The sequence below is a fragment of the Cydia pomonella genome, chromosome 18 (assembly GCF_033807575.1).
Source record: "Cydia pomonella isolate Wapato2018A chromosome 18, ilCydPomo1, whole genome shotgun sequence".
In the NCBI taxonomy this organism is placed as follows: domain Eukaryota; kingdom Metazoa; phylum Arthropoda; class Insecta; order Lepidoptera; family Tortricidae; genus Cydia; species Cydia pomonella.
The window spans coordinates 16,096,785-16,123,576 of NC_084720.1; the positions used below are offsets into that span (position 1 = coordinate 16,096,785).

The 26,792-nt window shown below is 37.8% G+C and overlaps 1 protein-coding gene across 1 annotated transcript; it reads left to right on the forward strand.

Annotated features, from left to right (window-relative positions):
• Positions 1 to 153: 153 nt before the first annotated feature.
• Positions 154 to 8,264, forward strand: LOC133527929 (GTP-binding protein Rit2). Its single transcript, XM_061865125.1, has 5 exons — positions 154 to 741; positions 1,247 to 1,320; positions 1,997 to 2,191; positions 2,809 to 2,949; positions 3,755 to 8,264. The coding sequence occupies exons 1-5, from the start codon at positions 600 to 602 to the stop codon at positions 3,863 to 3,865; spliced, it is 663 nt and encodes a 220-aa protein (XP_061721109.1). The 5' UTR covers positions 154 to 599; the 3' UTR covers positions 3,866 to 8,264.
• The last annotated feature ends 18,528 nt before the right edge of the window (positions 8,265 to 26,792 follow it).

Genomic DNA, 26,792 nt, shown 5'->3' on the forward strand with positions numbered 1-26,792 from the left:
TTGTTCATATATCACTGTACAACAAATGAAATAATGTCAAAATTATAATAACCAAAAATAAAAATTAAACTAATTAAAGCAAAGTATAGTTTTTGAACGTTAGCCGCCACAGATATGTTTAAGACGCATTCCAAATTTCATAAAAAGGATTTCGTATCTCGCAGTCTTTGTATTGAAAAACGATTATCAAATAATTCTAAAATAATAAATCCATATCAAATATCAATACTTGTGCAGTAAGCATAACTAAGAGTCAAGTTGGTAGACGTGAGACTCTCATTTCTTTTTTTCATTCTCGTCACATTCACTTCTTTAAATTATGAATGCTACTATTGTTGCACCAAGAATACCAACATACACAATGCAACACTGTCGAAATGTCAATCGCGTACAATAATCAGCTGTCGATTTTTATTGCAATAATTTATTATGAACACAATGCGTTTTAACAAATGAACAAATCCCTGTTCTGCTAAGTAGCAATCACGGTGGTGATCTTGGGTTTGTGCGGTGTGGGGCGATGGCGCGGTGTGGGTTCGGCGAGTGACGGAGGCGAAGGCGGGCGAGGCCAAGGTCCGAAGGGCCAGGCATGTGGAGGCATGGCCGGCGAGGCGGCGGGGACGTCGCGCGGGCTCCGGGTGTACAAGATCGTCGTGCTGGGAGACGGGGGGGTGGGCAAGTCGGCGGTCACTCTTCAGTTCGTGAGCCACAGTTTCTTGGATTACCATGACCCTACTATAGGTATGCGTCAATGTTTATTTATCTTGTTATCCATGGATTTGCCCCACATTATTTTAATAATAAAATAAAAAAATAAAATTTTATACATGATTTTAATATGAATTGTTTTCAATTTATTTTGAACTAAATGTTTTATGCATCAAGATTCAAGATCATAGTTTGGTTTACTGAATTCCGAATTGTTTATAAACAATTTGTATGTGCACACTACTGTTTTCTGTACAGTGCACATAATGTTTGCTTGCACTGTATTCAAGATATCATGTTTTTTAAAGAGGCCACAAAGCTATATTAGTGCTGCAGTCTCAGGCCTGAAAAAATATTTGAACAACATAGGACATATACATATAATCCAGATTTCTAGGTGAGCCACATACAATGGATTGATTGAGGATTAAGATATACATATAACATGATATTGATGTTGTTAGTTGTTAAGTTGCATCAAAGTTATAGCTTTGTATTGTATTGTTTTCATTGCACTGCATCTTTTTCTGTTTTGCAGAGGACTCATATCAGCAGCAAGCTGTCATTGATGGAGAACCAGCCTTGTTGGACATTTTGGACACAGCGGGACAAGTAAGTTAAAATCTGTCTGAGTTTATAAGAATAACTATTAAAAATTACCTCAGAAAATTTGAGTGGCATACTCTAAGATTTGGTCTTCTGGGCAAATGTTTGCAACATTTTGACTTCCTCTAAAAGTCTATTTTATATGCTAGTAGTAACTATCATTGATTTCGAAACTAAAATAAATTTTGCTATTACAAATTTGATAAGCGCTTAGAGTGTAAATAAAAATTGTTTTTTGAAAAATATTGCAATTAGTAAAAAACCATACAATTACCTAGTTGGATGCCAAATTTCAACTTGCTAGGGCATCTGGAGGTGGGTTATGTTAGATTTTTTTTAGATGTTTCTATCTACATAACCACTCGAGCTATATTCATGAAGTTTATGGTTCTATTTAGCCTTAAGGGTCTTAAAAAAATTAACCAAATTCAATATGTTTATGTTTAATAGTTTTTGAGTTACATAGGGGTCAAAAGTGGCTCCAAATAGTTCATGTATTATAAAACACGGCTGCTGTGTCGACGTTTATTATTATTTATATTTAATATTTTGAACATAAATTAAAAAAAATGTTATAATAGTCCTAAACAATAAAGAATTTAAGCTTCATATACTCAAGTATTCACTAACACTAGAAGAGCCTCAGAAGTTTAAAACTTTAAAGCAACCATCTTCTCCCCAGGTGGAGTTCACAGCAATGCGGGAGCAATACATGCGGTGTGGTGAGGGCTTCGTGCTCTGCTACTCTGTAACGGACCGGCGCTCCTTCCGCGCCGCGGCCGAGTATCGCCGGCTGCTCGCGCAGGCGCGACCCACGGAGTGCTTGCCTCTTGTACTTGTTGGGAATAAGCTTGATTTGGCTCCTAGGTGTCGGCAGGTTAGTGTTTTGACTGAAGCATTAGCGAAGGTTTATGTTTTGACTCGGGCGATTTGCTTTCGTATGTCCGGATATTCTCTACAGGTCGCAATCCTCAACAGAATCTCGTGAAATTTTGTAAGGTTCAGTAGCTACATAGAATTTTTCTGTTGTTTAGTTTTTTGGAAAATGTTCAAAATGGTGCTATGTGGCATAAAGATCTTATCGCGAGGTCTACAGCCCACAGAGTCACTAGTTTATAAGGACCTCTTTACTGAAGATACTTGACATACATGTTGGCCATGAACTAAATTGTCAGGATGTGATCCCATCCTCGTTGCCACTGTACTGTATTTCCAACGGTTCGCCAACACAAATTTCACGCGAAACGACCACTCTGCTCGCCGGTCTAACATCACCTGACCGTAACTGTCAGTGAGTGACGTCACCATGACGTGCTCGAGACGTCTATGTATACACTACATCAGACATCAAAAAGCGAGACATGTCGTAAATGCCTAAATAAAAATTTCCTAAACAAATATCGACGATATTTATTCGAGGTGATACAATATAACGTTAAAATCTTCGTTTGTTTTTTTTTTTTTATTATTGCTAATTATAAGTTTTTGTTGCAGGTGACAACCGAAGAAGGCTCAGCGCTCGCCACGCAGCTCGGTTGCCCGTTCTTTGAGACGTCGGCTGCTCTGCGACATTTCGTCGATGACGCTTTCCACGCTCTCGTGCGTGAGATACGCCGGTTGGAGCGACAGAGACAGGTAATAAATAAATTTAATAAAAAATACTTGACTGAGCTTTTATTCAACCTATTCTTCTGTTGAAATAACAGCTTTGCTGCCTATGAAACAGGGTAGTTTATAATAACTTGGAAGTTATCGCTGATTCGAAGTTGGTTGCCGTTGAGATTTCGACTTTCTTTAATAGTAAATAATATTCAAATTTGTGCCCAGTCAGTGTGTAATGGGACCAGTACATAGGTCACTAGATAAGTTTTACAATAGACTAATATGAAACCAAGCGGGGGCCTATCACATATACTTTTTAAAACTATATTTTCATAGACAATGTTTGCGGGTTTTTTTATTATCTACTTATTTTAGAAAAGTACGCTCAATGCTGCTGGCACGCACAGGGAAACTATACACAGAACACTGGAGAAACCAGACTGGATGCAGACAGGCCAAACAAGCCATGCCTGACGTCAACGGAGCACACACAAGGGCGTTCCTTCGACTTGAGTATGGTAACCAGTGTCATAACAGGTCATGTTAGGCACCAGTCGCCCAGTTGCGGAAAATCGCCCCTATTACAATAACGATACAAGCCACCTCTTTGTTTCATATTTGTCTATTGCAAAACTTATCTAGTGACTTACGTATATTGATGGGTTCGCGTCCTTCGCCTATTGTCTTTGGATACCGATCAAATATCTACTTTATTCTATAGTAAATAAGACTCAATTTTATCCTCAATCCTCTCTGGGCACAAGTATCTCGACGGTGTTGGGCGCCGTTCTAATGTCGACTTTATTAAATAGTGAATAAGCTTCAAATTTGTCGTTAGTCCTCGTTGATGGGCACCGGCATCTCGACGGGCGGCGGGCGGCGGCGCTGGCGGCGCCTCCGCAGCATCTTCGCGCTCGTGTTCCGCCGCCGTCGCCGCCACGACTCCTGAACGTAAGCCTTAACACAACCCCTTTAGGTTCAGATTCGATTGACGCGTCGAGGGCACGTCGTTTTGGTTACTGTGCGAACCAGTGGTATTGTAATTAATATTTTGGTGATTATTTTTTGTGGTGTTCGAGAAATCAGCCTTTTATAAAATGGGTATGAGTGGTTGCATTAAGTATTAAGAAAATTGTGTTAAATCAAGCCAAAGCTGATATTTTTTATGTTTATATCCATTTCACTTCTTTATTGAATAAAAGTTTCTAATTAGGTCATTCACCTCCAATGGTGAAGTGAACCTATTTGGATTTTTATTGTATTTATTTAGTTGCAGATCTGACATTATTGTTTATTTATATTGAATAGGTCTGATTAAGCAATCATAGAATGTTAGAAAATAATAAAAAATAGATACATTTTTACAATATCATTGGTCGTACAGCTTGAGTTTCTAAATCATGTAAAAATGAGGCATTTTGTTGTTTCCTTATACTCAATTTTATTAGCCATGTTAGAAAAATGATTTAATGTTATTAATACTACTACTTTTATTATGTACCTGTATATTTAAGTATATGGCATACCCACCAGTCAAAAAGTGAACGTTTCAGTGGCCATTTATATTATATTTTAGTCCATGTTTAAATGTTTAATATATTTTACTACAGGAAAAAACTTATAAAAAGCACACGTTTCAGAAGCCTTTTTACATCTCCTCTATGCCAAAACCTTTTTTTTGTAAATTAACCTTCTACCTCTTAAAGATTTTAACATCCCTACTATTATTCCTAAAACTATACTAAAATAAGCAGGGCCTATATATGTTAAGATATTTGTAACGCTAATGATTGTTATATTTTATTTTTTACTAATTTAAAGTTAATTAGGTATAACAGTTTTCTTTGAGGACCAATCTGCTAAGTGTTGATTCAATCTGTGGTCAACTATGATTTTGACAATATGTACTATATAAAGTACTTATAAAACCCTCTGATTGAACATAATTATCTTATTATTAAAGAAAACTACTCTTCAAAAATGTTATTCTGACAATTTAATTTTAAATAAAACCGTTTTAGTTATGATATTTTGAGTTCAAAGTTAAGACGAGTGATTTAAGGCTAGAGCACACCGGCTGCGTGTGCGTAAGCACGTACGTACGCGTGCGATAAAATGTTAGAGCCGTACACGCACACCTCACGCAAGCAGTGTGCCGTCTCTCATAACTATCTGTACATTACAGCGCGCATTGTGTACCTCTACGCTCACGCATCTAGTGCGCACAGCCCTTTAGTAAGGCCTTAGACAGTTCCAAGTAATGTTTAAACTTAGTTTTAGACCATTGCCTTTAGCGTTTTGTTGTTAGAACACATATTGTTACTGGAAAAGATGAAAAGGTCGATTGGACTGTGGAAAATCAAGATGATGATGTTTGGAGTTATACGCTTTGGGAGTCGAGCTTAATGCATTGCTAAAGAATCTGAAAGGTTCATGGATGTCTAAGTGTAAGCCGTAAGGCCTGAATGGACGCTCGAGTTGGGCGTGCAGCGGGGCGGGGCGTGCGGCGTGCATGTTAAACAAATGCAAACATATATGAGCGGCCTTAGTGCACGCTGCTCACAGCACTTGTGAGCCCGACGCCACGCTGCACGCCCCGCCGAACGCTCCGCTTCGAGCGTCCACTCAGGCTTTACACTAAGAAGTCGCTATTGAGTAAAATCAAAGAGTTATTGAAAGTGGAAGTGTAGTAGAAAATGTGTAGAAAAAGTCGTGCACCGATTTTGACGGCTAAATTAGATGCTGACGTTTGATTTGTGGTAACTGGATTGTAAAACGTCAACATTTGACGTCCGTCAACTTCGTCAACTTTGCCTATCATGCCTGGCTGGCAACGGTGATTCTTTACTAATCGCGATAGGGGGCCGTGCGTGTTGGAGGGTTTGCCATTTGGTGGCCTGAATCGGAAATATAAACTACATTGTCACTTCACGCCAAAGCATGTGCTGATCTCTACAGTCCACGCCCGTTTTGTGCATTCTAGGTTCTGCCATCTTGTGGGCTACATTGGAAGCTGAAACTTGACATTTACACTCCGCGCCAATAAGCAGGGGGTGTGCTCGCCCCTATAGTTCACGCACGTTCCCTATAGTGTTTCTCCCATTATTCGTAATTAAATTAGACAGCTGTTTTGTAAAGAGTCACAAGTTTTATATGATAGTCAATGTTGAGGAAGATGACGGAACAAGATTTATCGCATAATACAGCGCCATCTACATTAGCTTTCACATTCATGGCATGAATTTTATGTAAACTTCTCTACAATTGATAAATCTTTGGTAAAATTCAACGATAGCAAAAGTAGGTTGCTGTAAAGTTGATCGATTGATCATAAAACTAAATTTTATCGTGAAATGTCTGTAATATATAATCATATCGATTCAAATTATACGACTAAGAGCGATGGATCTAAGTAGGAAAAAATGGCTACGTATCAAATCTAAGGTATTATGAAGCGTCGTTGAAGAAATGAGTAAAGAAGGGTAGGAAGCTATGCTTTCGGAATTTATTATAGTTCCAAATAAAGATTAGGCGTCGATAGTGTTAGTACTAGATTCCGAATGGTAACAATATGTCGTTGAATTGAGAGATATTTAGATGTTGTTGATATTATTTTAATAGGTGTTTAGTAATAGTCCTTCCATGTACAAACGGAATAGTCCAAATGCACTACCACGTATTGTTTGTCTAGTCTACGCTTAGCTTACTTCTACTAAAACAGGCATATTGTGATTTCACTTTGACTAAAGATAAAGAGTTTATTATTCAAGTAGGCATATTACAATGCGCTGATGAACGTCAAATAAAGCTACAACGGCTCCAATCCCATACCTCTGACCCGAGAAAATTTAAATCCCCCTCATTTGGAAGAGGGTATCCCAATATGGATCGTCGAGAAACTCGGCAGGACACATCTTTTCAAAACATTACATCTTATATAAGATGCATCAAAACATTAAAAATAAAATTTAGATTACTATAAAAATAATACAATTACATACAGTAGCTACTTTTCTTTATAGAAATTTGATTAAAATATAAATATGTACATCAAATCATACAAATACGTTGCTCTTTCAGAAAACATATCGTTATCTTACAAAAAGAAAAGAAAAGAAAATACCACCAAGTTATTTTTAGAAAGGTTAGCACAGTTTTGCTTATAAATTAATTAAATTTATTTTTCTAAAACTAAAAGTTAAGTTGCAGGAATTTTACCATGAAAGCGCTTAAGTTGTGCGTTAAGTTTAACCTACAAGCTGTTGAAGTTTTTTTTTATAAAATATTGGATAAGTTTGGCATGAGTTGCTTGTCAGTAGAGTAAGAGCATAGGCAGAGATATTCTTATTTTTTTATTACCCCAAAACGAGGGATAAAAATAGTTTTTGATCATATTGTCACTGACAACATTGGTTTGACAGACATAATTATATATACACCGTGGGCTGGTAAAATCCGACAGGTTTTTACCACGCATTCCGGAGATAATATGGAGCAAAAAATGTTATATGAGTTTTGGTAAAATTTGACAAAAAACAGATTTTTTTTCCGTAGATTTTTACAACGAATAAGTATTTTTTATAGATAAAAATTGTGAGTTTCCTTTAAAACTTTAATGTCTGACAGTAGGTATGTCTAAACCCAGTCGTAACCAAAAGGCGTTTTTCACTTGGATATTACAGAAACAAATTTTCACAAGAATTGTCTTTACCTCTAAAACAAGACCGATTTCAGAGAATTCGTGGATGGTAAAAAGCAGTATGTATTTGGTGCACATTTTTGCCAAATCATCTTAAGAAGTAAGCTAAACGTAAACCAAGACCTAGAAAGTGTGGACCTGAAACTATCGGCTTCGAAGTAAAGTCTTCCGCAAAAGGAACCCAGAAAGCAATAAATATATTTAGACTCTTTAAACTTTGCGTTGTTCATTGTTCATTTAACCCGAGGGCCACGGAACGCACGTTCAGAGCGTACATTGGTTAACCCTTAAGGATGTGTCAGAAATTATGCAAAATTGACTTCTTCCACTTTGAAACACCATGTGGGAATATATTCCCTCTGTCTCAATAAAGGCTTAAAACAAAGTAATGTATGCCGGTCGGCGTCAGCGTCGAGCGTGCGGTTCGTGGTTGAGGAGTTAAGAGTTTTAATGTATAGCTTACATAGCTTAGTATTTAAAATGTGTCGGTTTATATCGTGTATAGGGACCTTGTAGGAATGAATACCAAAATTTACGTAGTTTTTAACAGGCAGGCCATAATTTGGGATTCATATTCTGATACGAGGCAATGACCATAAAGTACAACTGAGGCTGGCATTTATATGTTTATTCAGATATAAGTTTTTTTTTAATTATAGTGCCCAATTCATTAATCGTTGCAAAACACCCAGAATATTTACTTAAGGAACTTTACACACTTGTATCATAAAATTCATAAATAGCTATATGTTATTTTAAGGCGGTTTTTCTCAAATTTACAAAAATATAAATTTTAACATAAGAATAGATAAATAATATAAATGCCAGCAAGTAATATAAGTGAGATAAATCGAGCTCTTCATTGTAATCTGTGTGACAGAAACAGCAATAAGTATATCATATAAAGATATTATAATTATACGATAAGTATCTTGTTCGGTGTATGTATCGAGTACTTTAGTATCGTGATGTGGAGTAATAAATAGGTCGAAACGCACAAATGTTAGTCAGTAATTAAATGTGTACCTAAACGCTACCTTGTACGGGATTCAGAACATTTTGAAATATTTATTAGTTATTACACATTAATAAATCTCAGGCAGCTTTTGTTAAGCCGAAAAATAACTGTTTTGGTTTGCAGTATATTAAAAGATTGGTATATACTTAGGAATTAATATTTATTAGGACAATGTTCTGAGTGCTGTGTCATAGACAGCGAAATTATCGAAATGTACACTAAATACGATTTGCTTGTATCATTTGTATCAGGTTGTTTTAGTCTATATTATCGTTTTACCGTATATAAAAAGACCGAAAAATTTGTTTTATCATAAAAAAATAAAATAAGAAAATTGATCACTTCTGTCCTATTGAGAGCATTGTTTTTAATGGTCTAAATTTCCATTTAATAAAGTGCCATAACGCTAACATTATAGGTATCTATTTATACAAACTATTGGGCTTCATACAAATAATAGGAACAAATCGTATGATTATTAATCCTATTTAAATAAGACGGTGTCAAACTAGGGTATTTTCAGCCGTTCAAAGACGTAAACGCACCAAAAGTGTTGCCAGTGTTTTAGTTTTTTTTTATATTGTTTTCAGTGCTACCTTATTAGGCACTCTTTTGAAGTAGGCCTTAAAACTCGGTACGTTTTTCACTAATTTATCGCATTTAACCTTTTACCAGGCTAAGGGATATATATTTCCCACATGCGGCTCTTCAAACATGTGTTCTATTTTCGATGAGTAAGACTGACATTCGATTGTCATTTTTGAACTGTCAGCCTGGTAAAGGGTTAACAAGACATGCGTGTCATTAAGTCATGCGATACAACCCATTCATTCAATTCCATATATTTATCCGCGAATAGTGTAATTGTTAAGGAGGGATTCCACTAATGTGCAGCACTGTGCGGCACAAGCATTTTTGTACTAAATATGCCTGTCCCGCATTTACTCTTTACAAGACAACGTTCGAAATTCTTCTTTCGCAGTGGCCATGCCTTAGTACCGTTTTATATTTAAAGTGTTGTGCGTTTACGTCACCACCCTAAACGGCGTGTTTTTAAATTATTCATAAGCAACTTGAGCTTTGCCGACGGCGTGTGATGCCTACTTATCCCCAGAGGGTCTTGCAGTTAACATTGTCATTCTAATAAAGTTTTTAACGTGTACTAATAAAGTACAAATTAGGGCGTTTTAGTTTCGTCTTAGACGAATGACACTGGGTTGTAGAGAAACGCTTGTTTGAATTTTAGAGCGGCTAATTTTCTTGGAAATCTCATTGTACTTTGCATTATCATTTCTAGAGATATCTTATTATGTAGTAACGTGGAAGTCTGCAGCTAATGGAGAATCAGACCATTAGACGTTTCACCATTCTTTAGCCGACACCCGGTAACCAAGGCTCGGAAACCGGTTAAATTTCCAAACCCTTATCATGTACTTGGCGTAAAACCTTTTAATTTCGGTCTCGCTCGGAAAACCGTTATTTTTAAACCGGTTTTTATGAGAACAGCTTTTTTTTTTAATTGACCGGTTTAGAGCAATAATAACCAATTTCTTCCTATGTCGGTGTGTATGTTTACGTGGCATACCACCAGGCTGGCCGGCCGTTTCGACGCTCGTGGAATTAATCGGGTTTTTTAGGTTACAATAGAGTTCTTAAAACGTTCGCGTTCTTATAAAAGTTCGGAGGAAAACCGAAATATTTAAACTTGCCGGCAACCCATCGTGTAAGACTTGACATTGGTGAAATCAACATAATTATGATTAATGCCAGTTTGTTTAAAGGTTTATGGTAGCACAAAATCTGTGTAAAGTTAGCTTGGTCCGACCATCAGTAGCGACGGAGATGAAAAAATTGCAAACACAAAAAAGCTCTGCTCGTTACTTAACGGGCCCAGCATATAGGTATTTATCCTTAAATAAATTAATAGAACAAAACTTTTAATATGCATAAAAGATTTCGTACATTGGGTCTTAAAGGCAACAAGTGTTTCTCTATAACTCAGTGAGGTGTTTCGTAGCACATTAGCTGAAACTTATTACTGATAGGTTCTAATTCTAGTCATTATTTTGTGTATCGATGTATCGTGGCAGTTCACTAATGTATCGTGTACAGAGATCCTAATATATTCGCATTTAGTTTTCACCGTTATTATTGTATGTTTGTCCAGGGACCGGTATACCGGTATCGATTGTATTTCGAATTATTGAAAAACTTATATCGATAACCGGTTACAATTAACCGGTATGTTTTATAGCCTTCCTAAATATTTTTAAAATCATCTTTTAATACTATTTTCCACAAATCTTTATATGTCCCGGTTTTTAGGTTATAGTTCGACTTTTAGTCTTAGAAAAAAGAAAAACTTCGCAGAAGTAAACACGAGAAGTATTTCTTAGTTTCTTCACAATTTTACCGCAGTGAGTGCCGGTTATGATTACTTTTGTGGAGATATTTTTAATAAATAAAAAAACAAACTTTGTACCATTGTTTTATCGGTTCAATGATATATTATTTATTTTTTGCTACGACAAATAGAATAACCGGTTAGCTTTTCGATACCGGTTCCGGTCCCTGTTTATCCAGTGATTAAGGTTGACAATAAGTTCCGTGTGCGGTCACTAGTCGCGTCAAAAGTGTTTTGTTATGGTTGAAACTATTTAACATGATCTGAGGGTCTACTGCAAAACGCGAAATCTCTCTCTATTACAAGTTGCATATTCGAACGATAGAGAGGCAGATATTTTGATTCGATTTACGTGTTTCCCGGTAGGCCTTTTGAAGCGGCATTCGAACTCAACTTTTTTTATAACTTGTACTCAGGCGAGTGATGTCAAAATGATATACATTTGTAATCGGATCGGTTCGAATCGGTCTCTAAGTAATCTTAAGTGTTAATTGGGTAACAATTGATCGAATGTTTTGTATGATTTGTATTAAGCCGATTTTTTGTTTACATTTTTTGCAAAGAAATCAATCTGTCATAAGATGTGGATCATTTCAAATAATTTCAACTATAAAATATACGAATGCGAGGGAATGGGTCTACAGATATAGGAATATGTAAATGCGGTGTTCAAAGAAATCGAAGTTGGTACGAACTGAGATGGAATTTCTTTGAGATTGGAAATGTATTTCTATCTTGTTTGTCATATTTTACCTTTTTCTGTAATGAGGTTATCAGTAGCACTCTAAATAGACGTATACGGCTCAAAATTACACCATAACCCGTTTAGCGCGAAAATTGATGGTAATAGAAACGTAGTCTAAGAAAAAAACGTGCCCCTTAGTTTGACAAATAAAACAGGTGGCGCTGTACTGACCATATGTTTTGCGGACACTGAATTGTCAAACGTCAACTTTTGATCAGAGTTACAGAAAAATGTATGGAGTTGTACAGCACCATCTCGTTTATCTGTGAAATTAGAAGCACGAATTGTCTTTGATTTTACGCATATTACTCAATCAATGTATCTATGGTACTGGTAAATATTTTAAAGTTAGAACTTTGTCTAGTTTATGCGAAGCAATGAACATTTTGCTGACTGCAGACGAAACAATACCTGACTTAATGTTTTTAATAATACTTATTCCAGCATTCTGCAAGATTTTGCTTATCAGCAGTGAGCAGTATTCATTTAAATATTTATTAGAATCATGCAAATACCCAACAAAGGCGAATTCAATTGGCAGCTTTGCTTTTGTGTCTAGATTTTTTTTGTGTGCACGGCAGATCACCGCCAAGTTTAACTGTTATGTGCACTATCAAATTATGAATACTTATTAAATCATATTTATATCGAATATATTAACACTTGATACCGTACAGAAATTCTAAATAATCGATGACAGGGTTATATTTTACATAGCCTAACCTAATGTTTTAGATGACGCTTAAGTTTAAAGATTTCGTTTTATACAGTATTCGTGTGATCGCTAATTTGCAAGTTTTTGCAAAAAAAAAACTGAATAATCTTAAAATATTGCCTACATTTTTGAAAATAATTGAAAATTTTATAAATTTTAACTCTGATATTTTCAAGCTTTATTTCTGCAAAGGTTTAATTCAAAATATAATTGCAATAAAAAAATACATAAGATATCACAGGTAGAATTTGAAATTGTGCAGTGTCGTAGCGAACTGCTTTTTGCAATACATTAAAAAGTATAATGTCGTAGACCCACTCCCTAGCGCAACTTTGTTAGTTCCCTTCGATTTTGGTTGGAGTTTAACGCACATTAGTTGGCCGGCGGCCCGTAGTCAGATCATAGTATTTATTAACGCTTAAACATGTTTTTTAACGTTTAAATGATATTCCATAGTGTAGTAATCATTATATTAGGTCACTACGTAGGTGATTTGCCCTGTAGTGGTTTTGAATGTTTTCGAAGCCGGTTGTAAAATGAAACTATTGATTGACATTGCTGTAAGATTTTACTCTATGAGATAAAAGGACCTATTTCACCTTACAATTCTTTAAACCGTTATTTTTTTTAAATAAAAGAATTCTTATAACATATAATTTGACATCAAAGTACTCTGTAAAAATGATACCATTATTTATTTTAAAAATATACTTGTATAATGCAGGTTCGAATATAGAAACCACCACGGCAGAGTTCGAGACGTTTATTGTCAAGAAAATCGCACCACAGTAAATATTACAGGAACAGTATGACAAGCGTTAGCTAAAACTAAGAAATTACAAAACTAAAAGAAATGAAATGAATGTATCACAGTAAATGTTGTGAAAACAGTACGGCAAGCTAGTACTAAAAGTAAGAAATAACAAACCTAAACAGTAAGCAACAAGCGTAAATTATTATTGTGCAAACATTAACATTAGACAAGGCTAGCGTTTAAGAAAACTAAAAGTTTACAATGAAAAATAATAGTGCAGAGCAAGCGAAACTAAAATAATGCTAAGCGTTTAGAAAATCAAACATATTCAAAACAACTCAACAGAGTTTATGTTAAGATTTTAACTTTAACAAATAAGCGGCAAGCTAGGACTTAGCGTATGAAACTATTTAAAGGCACAACATAACAAAAGAGACTAATTAAATGTTACAACTTACGGTTTACTTAACCTAACATGCATACGAAACGTAGTGCAATGCCAAAAAGATATCCCGTGCTACGGAAGTATCGATTAGCGCAACTACTCCTAAGTACAAAGTGTACGTCCTAGCAGTTAGATAAGTGCGTCGCGGCTGACCGGCACTGTACCGTGCTACGGAAGCAATACCGGGCGGTCGCGATGCTTTGCTCGTCAAGTCAGCTACTCCGTCCCATGTCAATGTGATCGGATCGCTGCGCGAGACAAACTGCGCGAGCCGGGGCCGCGCTGTGCCTTATAAAGGCCAGGCGCGGGCGACCGTGCGGGCTGCGCGCGCGCGGGGTAAGGCGGGTTCCTACGATACCGGGCGCATCAGATAGCACGTATGACTAATATTATTACTCCGCGCGGTGGTTTCTTTTACGTTGCATTACAATCTCCCCCTCTGGCTCCGAAGACGTCTCGGCGAGGAAGCCAGATTATCACGTTGACGAGTTTGACGACCACGCGGGCGCGAAGTGCGTTGGGATGTTTCCTTGGCTACAGGTTTCTTTGGAGGACGACCTCTCTTGCGGATTGGTATAGCAGGCGATGGCAATGGGCTATCTTTATTGCATTGGTATGGGCGCAATGCTGAGGCGTGATACAATCCAATACTACAGTTCGGATGGCTAGGGTCGGCAATATGGAAGGAACTTGGTCCATGACTGCTGAGGATTGTGTAGGGCCCATCTCTCCGAGGCGCGAGCTTTGTACTAAATCCTTGAGCGGTTTTACTAACGGCGTGGCTTTCTACCATCACTCGATCTCCAGGCTTATAATTTGGACAAATTCTTCTACTTTTGTCGACATATTCTTTCCTCTTCTCCTCCTTCATTTCCTGAACTTCTCTTACTCTTTTTAGCGTTTCCGCTAGGGTCAATAACTTCGGCGTTATTTCCGGAATGAAATTTTCTGACAGAATTATCTCCCTTAAATCATGCTCATTGTCATCAGGGGTTCTCAATTCGCGGCCAAATGTCAGATAAGCAGGTGAATGGCCAGTGGTCGAACCTGTCGCTGTGTTCATTGCGAACCGAATACTTGGTAGCTGATCAGACCAGACACGATGATTGTCACCTACGAGTATGGCTAATTGCGTCTTGAGATCTCTATTTTTCCGTTCAACGGGATTGGTCTCTGGATGATACACGGGTGTAAACGCATGTTTGATCTTGAGAACATACGTTACTTGCTGCATAACAGCGCTGACAAATTGTGTACCATTGTCGCTGATCATCCTTCTTGGCATTCCATATCGCAAGAAAATCTCGTTGATAAGTGTCATTGCGCAAATTTCAGCAGTTGCACTCTCTAGTGCGAATAATTCAACCCACCGAGTACACAAGTCTTCGGTGATTAAAATCCACGACTTTCCATCTGATGATGTCGGTAACGGGCCAAATAAATCGAAGGCAATGACTTCAAATCTTTTGTTCATAGCTGTCGTTTGAAGTAGTCCAGCTGGCTTCATGTTGGAAGGCTTGAATCGTTGGCATGGTATACAGTTTCGGACGTAATTCTCGATGTCCTTTCTCATGCCTCTCCAAAAGTATCTCATACTGATACGATTAAAGGTTTTCTCTGCTCCGTAGTGTCCTGCTGTAGGCTCATCATGGTAAACAGAGATAACATCTTTTTGCTCGTCTACTGGAACAACAAGCTGACTGTTCTCAGCATCACTGTCAGGGTTATATCTGTACAATATGCCGTTGTTCATAATATATCCCTTTTGACTCCAGTATCTTGCATCTTCTACTGAGCTTCCTTCTAAAGCTGTGATAATCTTCTTTATGTTTTCATCTTTCAACTGTTTCTCTCTTATCTCTTTTGGACTTTTTGTAGGTGCATCTACTATAACGCTACAGATTCCACAACTTTCCTTGTTGTCTAAATCACAGTTAGGGCGTGACAACATATCGGCAACAACATTTGTGCGACCGGGTATATATTTTATGGTCAAGTCGAATGGCTGCAATTGTAGAGCCCATCTGGCTAATCTACCTGTCGGTGATTTTAACGTCATAAGCCATCTTAAAGCTTGGTGATCAGTCATGATCGTAATCGATGTACCTTCTATATAGCCTCGAAATTTATTAACTGCCCACACGACGCTCAAAGCTTCTCGTTCAGTAGTCGAGTAGTTTCGCTCTGCCTGATTTAACAACCGACTAGCGTATTCGACGGGATGTTCTTGATCCCCCTCCCCCTGCACTAAAACTGCACCGATGGCATAGCTACTAGCATCTGATTTTATTATATAAGGCTTAGAATCATCAGCCTGTGCTAAAACTGGAGCTGAAACTAGGAGTTTTCGCAAGGTCACAAACGCAGTCTGCTGTTCGCTCTTCCAATTCCACTCTGTGTTCTTCTTTGTTAAGCGTGTGAGAGGCTCAGCAACTTTAGCAAAGTTTGGCACGAATCTTCGGTACCATGAGCACGTTTGTATAAATGACAGTAAATGTTTAAGATTAGAAGGCGCGGGCATCTTCAAAATTGAACTGATCTTGTCTGGATCGAGTTCCAGTCCATCCGCTGTGATGTAATGGCCAAGATACTTAATCTTTGCGACGCAAAAGTTACACTTCTCTCTATTCGCTGTTAGGTTATACTCCTTCAAACGAGCGAATACATCTTGAAGATCTTTTAAATGTTGCTCAAACGATGTAGACATAATGATGAGATCGTCGAGATAAACCAGGAGTTTTATATGACTCAAAGATATGCGGAAACCATCCATGAGTCTCTGGAATGTGGCTGGTGCGTTTCGGAGTCCGAATGGCATGCGGAGAAACATATACATGCCAAATGGCGTGACGAAGCTAGTTTTGGCTTGATCTTCATCTTTGACTTTGATTTGCCAATAGCCAGCACGCAGGTCTATGGTAGACATGAAAGGCGTTCGTTTAGCGTTGTGCAATAGATCATCAATGCGAGGTAAGGGATACACGTCAGGTGTTGTAATAGCGTTCAGTTGTCTATAATCGACGCAAACTCTTGTTCCTCCATCCTTCTTAGGAACCATTACAACAGGTGCGGACCATGGTGACTGGCATGGTTTGATTATCCCCTCTTCAAGCATTTTACTGACTTCTGCTTTCAGTATTTCAGTTTTTGCAGGCGGTAAACGATACGGTGGCACAGAGATGGGTCGATGACTTCCAGTGTCGATAACATGCTCTGTCTGTGTAGTTGGTTTTCCGTTTGGAATAAAAATGTCTTCATGTTGACTTATCAATTCGTTCAACTGCTTATCTTCCTCAGAGCTGAGAACTCGTTCAGCTACGTCAATAGAAGCAATATCTGTGCTCGGAGGTCCAAAAAGATTCCTGGAAACAGGTGATAACTTTATGTCATCTTCCTGAAAAGCTCTCATCGCATCCTGCTTTAGGGCATCTATAATAGGAGAGTAACCATCGAGCAGAACATTACGTTGACGTTTAGGTGGAGTGCGCAATTCAATCGGTATTAGAGGTCCATAACTCTTACGAATCTCTTCAGGTGGTAGCTGGCTAGTACTCATGCTTTGTGCAGAGGTAGAAGGGGCTTCATCAGCTAGTTGCGGCTCAAGCTGTCGCTTAACGGCCATCTTTGGGGACACGGTTAACCCAATACTGAAGGAAGGTCCATATGGACGCTCAAGACTCATTTCAGTCATTGATGTAGATTGTTTTGGAGTCATGCATTTCTCTGGAATCGACAAAGTTGGAGAGAGTAGTTCTGGCAATGCAACATCAGATACTATTTGACTAATAAGCGTTTCTCCTATGTCTTCCTGGATCAAATCGAAAACTTTGGAAGGCTCATCTAAAAATCGACATGTGAGCTGAGGAATATTGACGACCATCAGAGAGTCGGTTATATAGTCCACTCCTAAGTAAGTTTTCGTATTGCTGGGTCCTGGTAGCACGACAAGTAGTGTAGGTACAGTTTTACCATACACACAGATAGGTACGGTGATGGTGTGGACGTCTTGCATCTTCGGTACACCATCTGCGAGGGTTATATATCTCCTTTCTTGTTTAAACTTGTATCCCTCGTCTGAAAGTCTTCGGTACAATTGGTATGAACAGACACTGGATTTTGCACATGTGTCAACATGGCCAATTGATTCTATGTTATCGATCTTGATGGGAACTGTAGGCCTTCGGTGTGTTCCAGATAAGTTAATTGAGCAAATTTCTTCTAACTTGACTTTCTCAATATTGCACTTCGGACACCGGCTGCGGACAACGCCTGGCTCACCACAACCATAACACTTGAATTTTGGCTTTGCAGGATCCAGAGGAGTGACCGACGCTGGTGCTGACTGACTAGCCTTTGGGACCGCTTGTGATTTATCAGTAGCTTGTTCGTTCACTTCGTTTCTTCGTAACAACTTCCTGCAAACATCAGCCGTGTGACCTGGTATTCTACAGTAATTACAGCGTGATTTCAATTTGGTGCTGTGACTGGATACAGGTTTTTCCATCTTCACCGCTCTTTCGCTTAAACTGCGTTCGACAAGTCTGGCCTTTTCAGATAACTCTTTAAAAGTAGTAACTGTGTCTCTGTTAATTTTATCCCTGATCTCAAAACGTAATTGTCCAAAAATCATATCTATCTCAAATTGTTCTGTAAACCGAGGTGGTGGTAATTGTGCAATAAGTGCTCGCTTCTTTTGTATGAAAATCTCTGTTGGTGTATTCTTGTCTTGCTTAATCTCGATAATATCCTGTAGGATTGCATAGGTAGGTTTCTTTGGTGCGTAAGCGTGTCGTAAACGAATTTCGAATTCCTCCCAAGAATCTATTTCATGCTTAACACCTTGCCACCAAACTGCAGCATCGTCTTGTAATATCAAGGGTAGCCCCTCCAGAATAGCGCTATCCTCCAACTCTTCAACTTGCTTAAAGGTTGAAACGCCTGATATGAATGCTTCCACTGCTGTAGGACTTCGATTGCCATTGAATCTTGCGGGACATTTGCTAAGTAACGTTTTCTTTTTACTACTACCAACCGCTTGTAGAAGTTCCCTGAACTGTTCCGTCGTTAAACTCATTACCTGGGAAGGCTCCTTCGGAGAACTTTCTTTCGACATCTCTAGTTTGATGACCTTCGTCTTTATGGATTTCTTAACAGTTCTAGGTCTCAAGTTATACCGTTTGGCCTCCACGACTGGGCGCCAGATTATAATGCAGGTTCGAATATAGAAACCACCACGGCAGAGTTCGAGACGTTTATTGTCAAGAAAATCGCACCACAGTAAATATTACAGGAACAGTATGACAAGCGTTAGCTAAAACTAAGAAATTACAAAACTAAAAGAAATGAAATGAATGTATCACAGTAAATGTTGTGAAAACAGTACGGCAAGCTAGTACTAAAAGTAAGAAATAACAAACCTAAACAGTAAGCAACAAGCGTAAATTATTATTGTGCAAACATTAACATTAGACAAGGCTAGCGTTTAAGAAAACTAAAAGTTTACAATGAAAAATAATAGTGCAGAGCAAGCGAAACTAAAATAATGCTAAGCGTTTAGAAAATCAAACATATTCAAAACAACTCAACAGAGTTTATGTTAAGATTTTAACTTTAACAAATAAGCGGCAAGCTAGGACTTAGCGTATGAAACTATTTAAAGGCACAACATAACAAAAGAGACTAATTAAATGTTACAACTTACGGTTTACTTAACCTAACATGCATACGAAACGTAGTGCAATGCCAAAAAGATATCCCGTGCTACGGAAGTATCGATTAGCGCAACTACTCCTAAGTACAAAGTGTACGTCCTAGCAGTTAGATAAGTGCGTCGCGGCTGACCGGCACTGTACCGTGCTACGGAAGCAATACCGGGCGGTCGCGATGCTTTGCTCGTCAAGTCAGCTACTCCGTCCCATGTCAATGTGATCGGATCGCTGCGCGAGACAAACTGCGCGAGCCGGGGCCGCGCTGTGCCTTATAAAGGCCAGGCGCGGGCGACCGTGCGGGCTGCGCGCGCGCGGGGTAAGGCGGGTTCCTACGATACCGGGCGCATCAGATAGCACGTATGACTAATATTATTACTCCGCGCGGTGGTTTCTTTTACGTTGCATTACACTTGTTAAAAGTTCTTTGAGCAGTATCAATCAATACGTCTCGCGTACTTACAAAATTTGATAGATATTATGTTTCTTGTTCTCTGTTGTGTTCGGCGAAATGTTTATCTATGTAAAATATTTATTGGATATTTTGTTACATGTACCTAATAATTTATAACACCAATATTTATCTTTTCAAATTTGTATCGTTTAATATATTTTATGCAAAAATTGTAAACAGTGTGTAGATTTTGTTGAATAAATGTCATGTTTTGAACTTTGTCTTATTATTTAAAATTATCGTAATATATTCAAGCACGTCTACGTTTGTATATTTTAATATAATGTTTACACAAGTGGTTTCTTATCGATGTAAGTATTTTATACACGAACTTGGCTGCTTTGATGTTTGTTTACGCCGATTAAGTTTTTGCAGCAAACATTTTTATTGGCAGAAATATTTATTTTTGCAGAATATTTAATAACTAAAATTAATTTTAGAGAATTTTATTTAACTTGCAATGTTTGTGTATATATGTTCGGTTCGGATCAAATCTTGTAAGCTAAATTAGATCCGCTCCATATTATTTCATTGAGCTGAAACTTCACATACATATGAATTGTACGTTGGGTGGCAATGCAACCATGTATGGTACCATCGAGCTGATCTGATGATGGACACAAGAGGTGGCCATAGGAACTCTGCGATGAAACAACGCAACCTAATGTGTATGGCGGTGGCCATAGGAACTCTGTGATAAAACAACGCAGTCTAATGTGTTTGGGTTTGTTAGGATTGTCTCGATGATTATTAGTTGTATTTTTAAAGAAAAATACAGTTAGCGATAAAAGCTTGTATTCAAAATTAATTTTTTGACAAAAAAACTTATACTGCTGATGTTGATCTGAGGAAATTCCCTATCCATTTTATAATTCAGGGCTGTATAACTGTACCTATACTATATACCTATTACTGGAAGCGCTGGTGGCCTAGCGGTAAGAGCGTGCGACTTGCAATCCGGAGGTCGCGGGTTCAAACCCCGGCTCGTACCAATGAGTTTTTCGGAACTTATGTACGAAATATCATTCGATATTTACCAGTCGCTTTTCGGTGAAGGAAAACATCGTGAGGAAACCGGACTAATCCCAACAAGGCCTAGTTTACCCTCTGGGTTGGAAGGTCAGATGGCAGTCGCTTTCGTAAAAACTAGTGCCTACGCCAAATCTTGGGATTAGTTGTCAAGCGGACCCCAGGCTCCCATGAGCCGTGGCAAAATGCCGGGACAACGCGAGGAAGAAGAAGAAGAAGACTATATACCTATTACTAACATACACATCCCTTTGTCTATTTTTATCGGAGCTTAATCTGGCAAGCTCTTTCGGTCAGGTACCTGACCTTTAAAGATTATCTGTAGATTGCTTTTTCCCACAATAGGACGAAATTGCTGCTGAATCTCGTTCAGTACATAATTAAGATTACACCTATAGTTCTGTATGGGGAATGTTGCCTTGCGAGAACGTTCTCGAGAACGGCAACTGTAATTACACCCTTTTGTTTCTTAACACATTCACTGCCAGCGCGAGCTACGCGCTAAACTCGTATCCTTTAATAACGTGAGTTTTCGCTTTAAAACTAAAAGCGTCTACGAACCGAGAACCCGCCTAGCGAGTCACTGGCAGTCAATGTGTATTCGGAAATATAAAATATGATAGCGCTATTATATCAAATCAGTAGGTACGTCTCGATCGCGTATGGGTAATAGTATAATATCCAGAACAAACAGGACGCAGGTATAAAGGTGGATACCGTGAAGGTTTGAATGAAGGTCTTTTGGTAGGTAACTGGAAACAATTATATATTTGAATTCAGAACTATCGCCCTGCTAGAGGGATAAAGAGCGGCAGGCAGGTATTCCGTTGGTGGCAGTCATTGAAAGTAGTTGATATTTGTGATCTAGCTGAATGATATTAAAAAAATGTAAAGTCAGAAAACTACGAGGAGTGTTCTTCATCCTGCCAGATAGGCGTTCCCCCATTACAATACACACCGCAGTTAACTTTTGTGGAACAAGACTTCGACATGGTAAAATTAAGTTACTGTTGCACAGTGTTGCTCTACAGTTTTTTCACAAAAATTAGCTGCGGTGTGAATGCACCTTGAAATATTTAGTGCCAGCCCGACTACGCACTACGAGCGTAGTTGATAACACGGGTAATAAAATATGAAAAAAGCTGATTCTAAGTTATCATACATATTTGCCTCGAATCGCAGCACAAATAAGTGGGAGCGAAACATGAATCACACTGCTTTTCTTGCGCACCAATATCATTTTTATAAAAATCATAGAAGATTCAAAAATAGGCCAATTCTTGGAATTAGTTGTCAAGCAGACCCTAGGCTCCCATGAGCCGTGGCAAAAATGAGATAACGCGAGGAAGAAGAAGAAGATAGAAGATTTTAAAATCTGAATATCTTTAATTCCATACGAATATCAGTTTCTGAATAAGTCCCCGTATACTACGTAATTAACAATGTAAGAACCTTTCGGATGACCTTCCAAATATTTATGAAATGTATAGGTAGATTTAACAACAGCCTGATAGAATTCAATAAGTATTGTATCCTTCACGGGCCTTCACTGAATTATCTTGCTTATCAATAGGCTTTTACCTTTAAAGGTTGAAAGCACTTTAAACAGAAAGGCCTTGATAACTATACAGATATAACTACGACTCAAAGTAATACTAAATAATACTCGGCAAAATGGAAATATCCCAGTATGTTTATAATTTTATTATATTAAATTAAATTTGGACAAAATTTTTTAGTTCCTTTTTGTTTCATATGCGGATATACCGAATACAATTTTTAGTACTCATAATGACAGCAGATATCTGGCTTGGCTTGGTTAGGTATTAAACATGTTTGTTAAAGTATCTCTATCAATAATTCTCATGAATATTACGGTCCTTACTAATAATTGATTTTAATCTTGTACCTTCTCGCATACAAACTTACTTCTGAAGACGAAATCTCAGTTTTGACTAATCTGTTTTATCAAGCCTTAATGGGGGATATCGGGAAACAACTTGTTGCTCCCCCTACCCTGTAAGCTTTTGCCGACTAGTACAGGGCTAACGGTCCCGGGCGTTAGACGTCCCGTGATGACTGCGCGTTGTGAAACTTTACGTATTTATGAATCGTAAATAAGTACAGTACTATTTGACGCATCACGCAAAGGGAATGTCGGTTAATTGTAATACAAAAATCAGAGTGGTTTTCGACGCATCAGCGTTAAGCGAGTGTTAAATGTGTAATGAAACTTAAACGAAAAACTACGTTTATTGTTATTGACGCGTCTTCAGAGCTAATCGTCAATCTAACAAAGTTTTCGATGTCAAATGGATGAAACTAATATTTCCATAATGTTGTTATTTGTGTTGCTATTATTCCCTGGCTCATCTGCCGCGACAAAGACAGTTTATAAAGTGGGGGTGCTGATGGCGTCTCGCCTGGATTCTCCATTCGACCTGGAGCGCTGCGGGCCGGCTGTGGACCTTGCTTTGGATAAGGTCAATGAGAAATTCCTGGCGCACCATGGGGTCGAGCTGCAGAAGGTGCAAGGCAGGTTGGTACATCATCATCATTTATGACTACATCGAATGTTATGTCACTGATTTGCATGGATACTAATCATTAACTAAAAATAAACCTTTTCATTAAAAAAATGTTAAATTTATCCTAGTAAAAAGGAAAGGGAACGTCACGTCACCGCTCCTCCATACAAATTTGGTTCCCATTTTCCTCTCTTGATATTAAAATTTTAGATTTTTTTTTACGTTATTTAATATATATTAATCACAGCTATGCCCTTTCGTTTGATTGTTTTCGATTTATTAATTTTTTTATAAGAGTTAGGACTTTTAAATATTGTATCGAATTACAGGTAAGAAAATGAGGATCACGTTTGCTCGTCTTAAAAGGAAAACATATTTGAAAAATACAAAAACTGTTCTCGCTCTCGCTCGCTCTCTATTCTATACCGAGCTGATATCATTAAAATTATTAATAAAACTTCTGTACCTTCTCGAACAAAAAATATTAAACAAAGCCTAGATTTAGTTATTCAGACAGGAATCGAAAAGAAGCTCATTTATTAATTCCGAATATATGTATCTACTTACAATAAAAATTATTATGGCCAAAATGTGCGTTGTTGATGCCGATAATAATACACGTAAATAAAATTCCCGATAATATAATCGGGTCAAACATTAACTGAAACCACTGCACTTGAACAATAAAAGGCTTTAACGGCCCATTAATATTCTGTTTCTTTTCAACATGTTTACAATGAGGAGTACCAGACAGATATGCATTATGTTTCCTTTTTTGGGGTGCCTGCTTTAAATGGCCCACTTAGATAGGGCAAATGGGTCGGTTAGGATTTTTCTGTGCGTAGCAGTCGCGGAGTCGTAGCAGCGTAGCGCCGTAGCTATAAAACGTAGCGCGTTAAGCGTAGCTCGTAGCAACAAGTTTGTGCTCCTACGTGATTACAGACTTGAATTGAATTTTTCGATGTTTAATTCAATTCAATTTCTTTATTGTGGTTATATGTATGAGTAGGTAATACAGATTTCTAAAATGGTTGTCCATTATAACGTGCCTTTAATGCGTACAATATTCTTAAACTACATGCATTATAAATTAAACTAACATAAGTTTTGAACATAACATAATCAAAACATTTATAAATTGTAGCATGCAAGCTACATAGCAAAAGATGGAAAAATAAAATAAACTATATTTTACTTACGGAATGAAAATACGAAAATAATTAGAAAATTCTAATTGTTATAGTTCCGAACCGAATGGTGCGGTTTTGTATTTAAGGTGGTACGATTTCCATTTAAAGTTTTTTGGGTGATTTCTGTATAAAACAAACTGAATAAAACGCAATTGTTTTTTTGTATGGCAATTGAACCACCTTAAGAAGCTAGTGGCATCTTATCTTACGGGTGGGCTAAAATACGTCGACAAATAATCTTTAGGAATATTTTTCTTTCTAAGTTTTTTATTATTGTTGATTTTTTTGGCCATCGTGTGGAAATTTACTTTTATTTTCATCCGAGGCATAATATTTCCCTTTCTTTCAGCTACCCGTCCTGCTCTGGCGCACTAGCCCCCGGGATAGCAGCGGACATGCACTTCAACGACCACGTTATCGCCTTCATCGGACCGGCGTGTGCGTTCGCTCTAGAGCCAGTGGCGAGACTCGCGGCGTATTGGAACACCCCTATCATTACAGGAATGGGGGACCAGGTAACACATAGACTCTTACAGCTACCCGTCCTGCTCTGGCGCATTAGCCCCGGGATAGCAGCGGACATGCACTTCAACGACCACGTTATCGCCTTCATCGGACCGGCGTGTGCGTTCGCTCTAGAGCCAGTGGCGAGACTCGCGGCGTATTGGAACACCCCTATCATTACAGGAATGGGGGACCAGGTAACACATAGACTCTTACAGCTACCCGTCCTCCTCTCGCGCATTAGCCCCCGGGACAGCAGCGGACATGCACTTCAACGACCACGTTATCGCCTTCATCGGACCGGCGTGTGCGTTCGCTCTAGAGCCAGTGGCGAGACTCGCGGCGTATTGGAACACCCCTATCATTACAGGAATGGGGGACCAGGTAACACATATCCTCTTACAGCTACCCGTCCTCCTCTCGCGCATTAATTCAATTCAATTCAAATATACTTTATTCATGTAGGCCTAGCAACAAGCACTTATGAATAGTAAGACAGTATTACATATAATTATCTTAATCTAATTATCAGAGCAATTTATTGATGTTGTAAATATTATTCCATATATAATACTAATGAGTATAATTCATAGATCAAATTTAATACTAAAAATTTCACAAAATATAGTCATACAAAAAAAAATGTATAAAAAATACTAGTCTAGATTGTTTCTAGAATAAATTCTAAATGTCAAACAAATATAATAAAAACAACAAAGGAAATACATGCATTGGAATATCCATTTCATCATCATTATTCAAATATAATAAATAATTAATAATTTCGAATCACAATTAATCCCACGTTGTTTTATCATTCATGTAGTCTTGTGTGGTATAATAAGCTTTAGAAATAAGTTTACGCTTTACATGATTCTTAAATTTATTAATTGATAACTCAGTAATATGGTTTGGAAGTTTATTATAAAATCTCACACAATTACCCATGAATGATTTTTTAATTTTATGGAGCCGGGTGAAGGGCACGGCGAGCTTATGTTTATTTCTAGTATTAATATTATGAATGTCACAATTTTTCTTAAAATCGGCAATATTTTTTATACACATACAGAATATTCTCATAAATGTATTGACAGTGCACCGTCATGATGTCAATTTCCTTAAATTTATCTCTCAGTGAGTCTCTATGGTTCATTTTATATATTGCTCGAATAGCCCTCTTCTGCAGAACAAAAATGGTATTTATCTCTGAAGCACCACCCCACAGTAAAATACCATATGACATAATGCTATGGAAGTAACTAAAATATACTAATCGAGCTGTTTTGACATCAGTTAACTGACGGATTTTGCTTACTGCAAAAGCTGCAGAACTCAGTCTATTCGAAAGAGTAGCAATATGGGGACCCCACTGGAGTTTAGAATCTAAAGTTATACCAAGAAAAACTGTACTATCAACTAATTCCAATTCCTCATCCTTCACAATGACACTTGTTTGTACATGCCTTACATTACTAGTGACAAACTTAATACATTTAGTCTTATTCTCATTTAACAATAAATTATTAACATTGAACCAATTTACTACTTTAGAAATAGCATCGTTTACATCATTGTAAGCATTAGCCCCCGGGATAGCAGCGGACATGCACTTCAACGACCACGTTTAAATTTACATAAAAAAGTAAAAATCGTGGCATTGTGGCACTTTGTTTACACCTACTA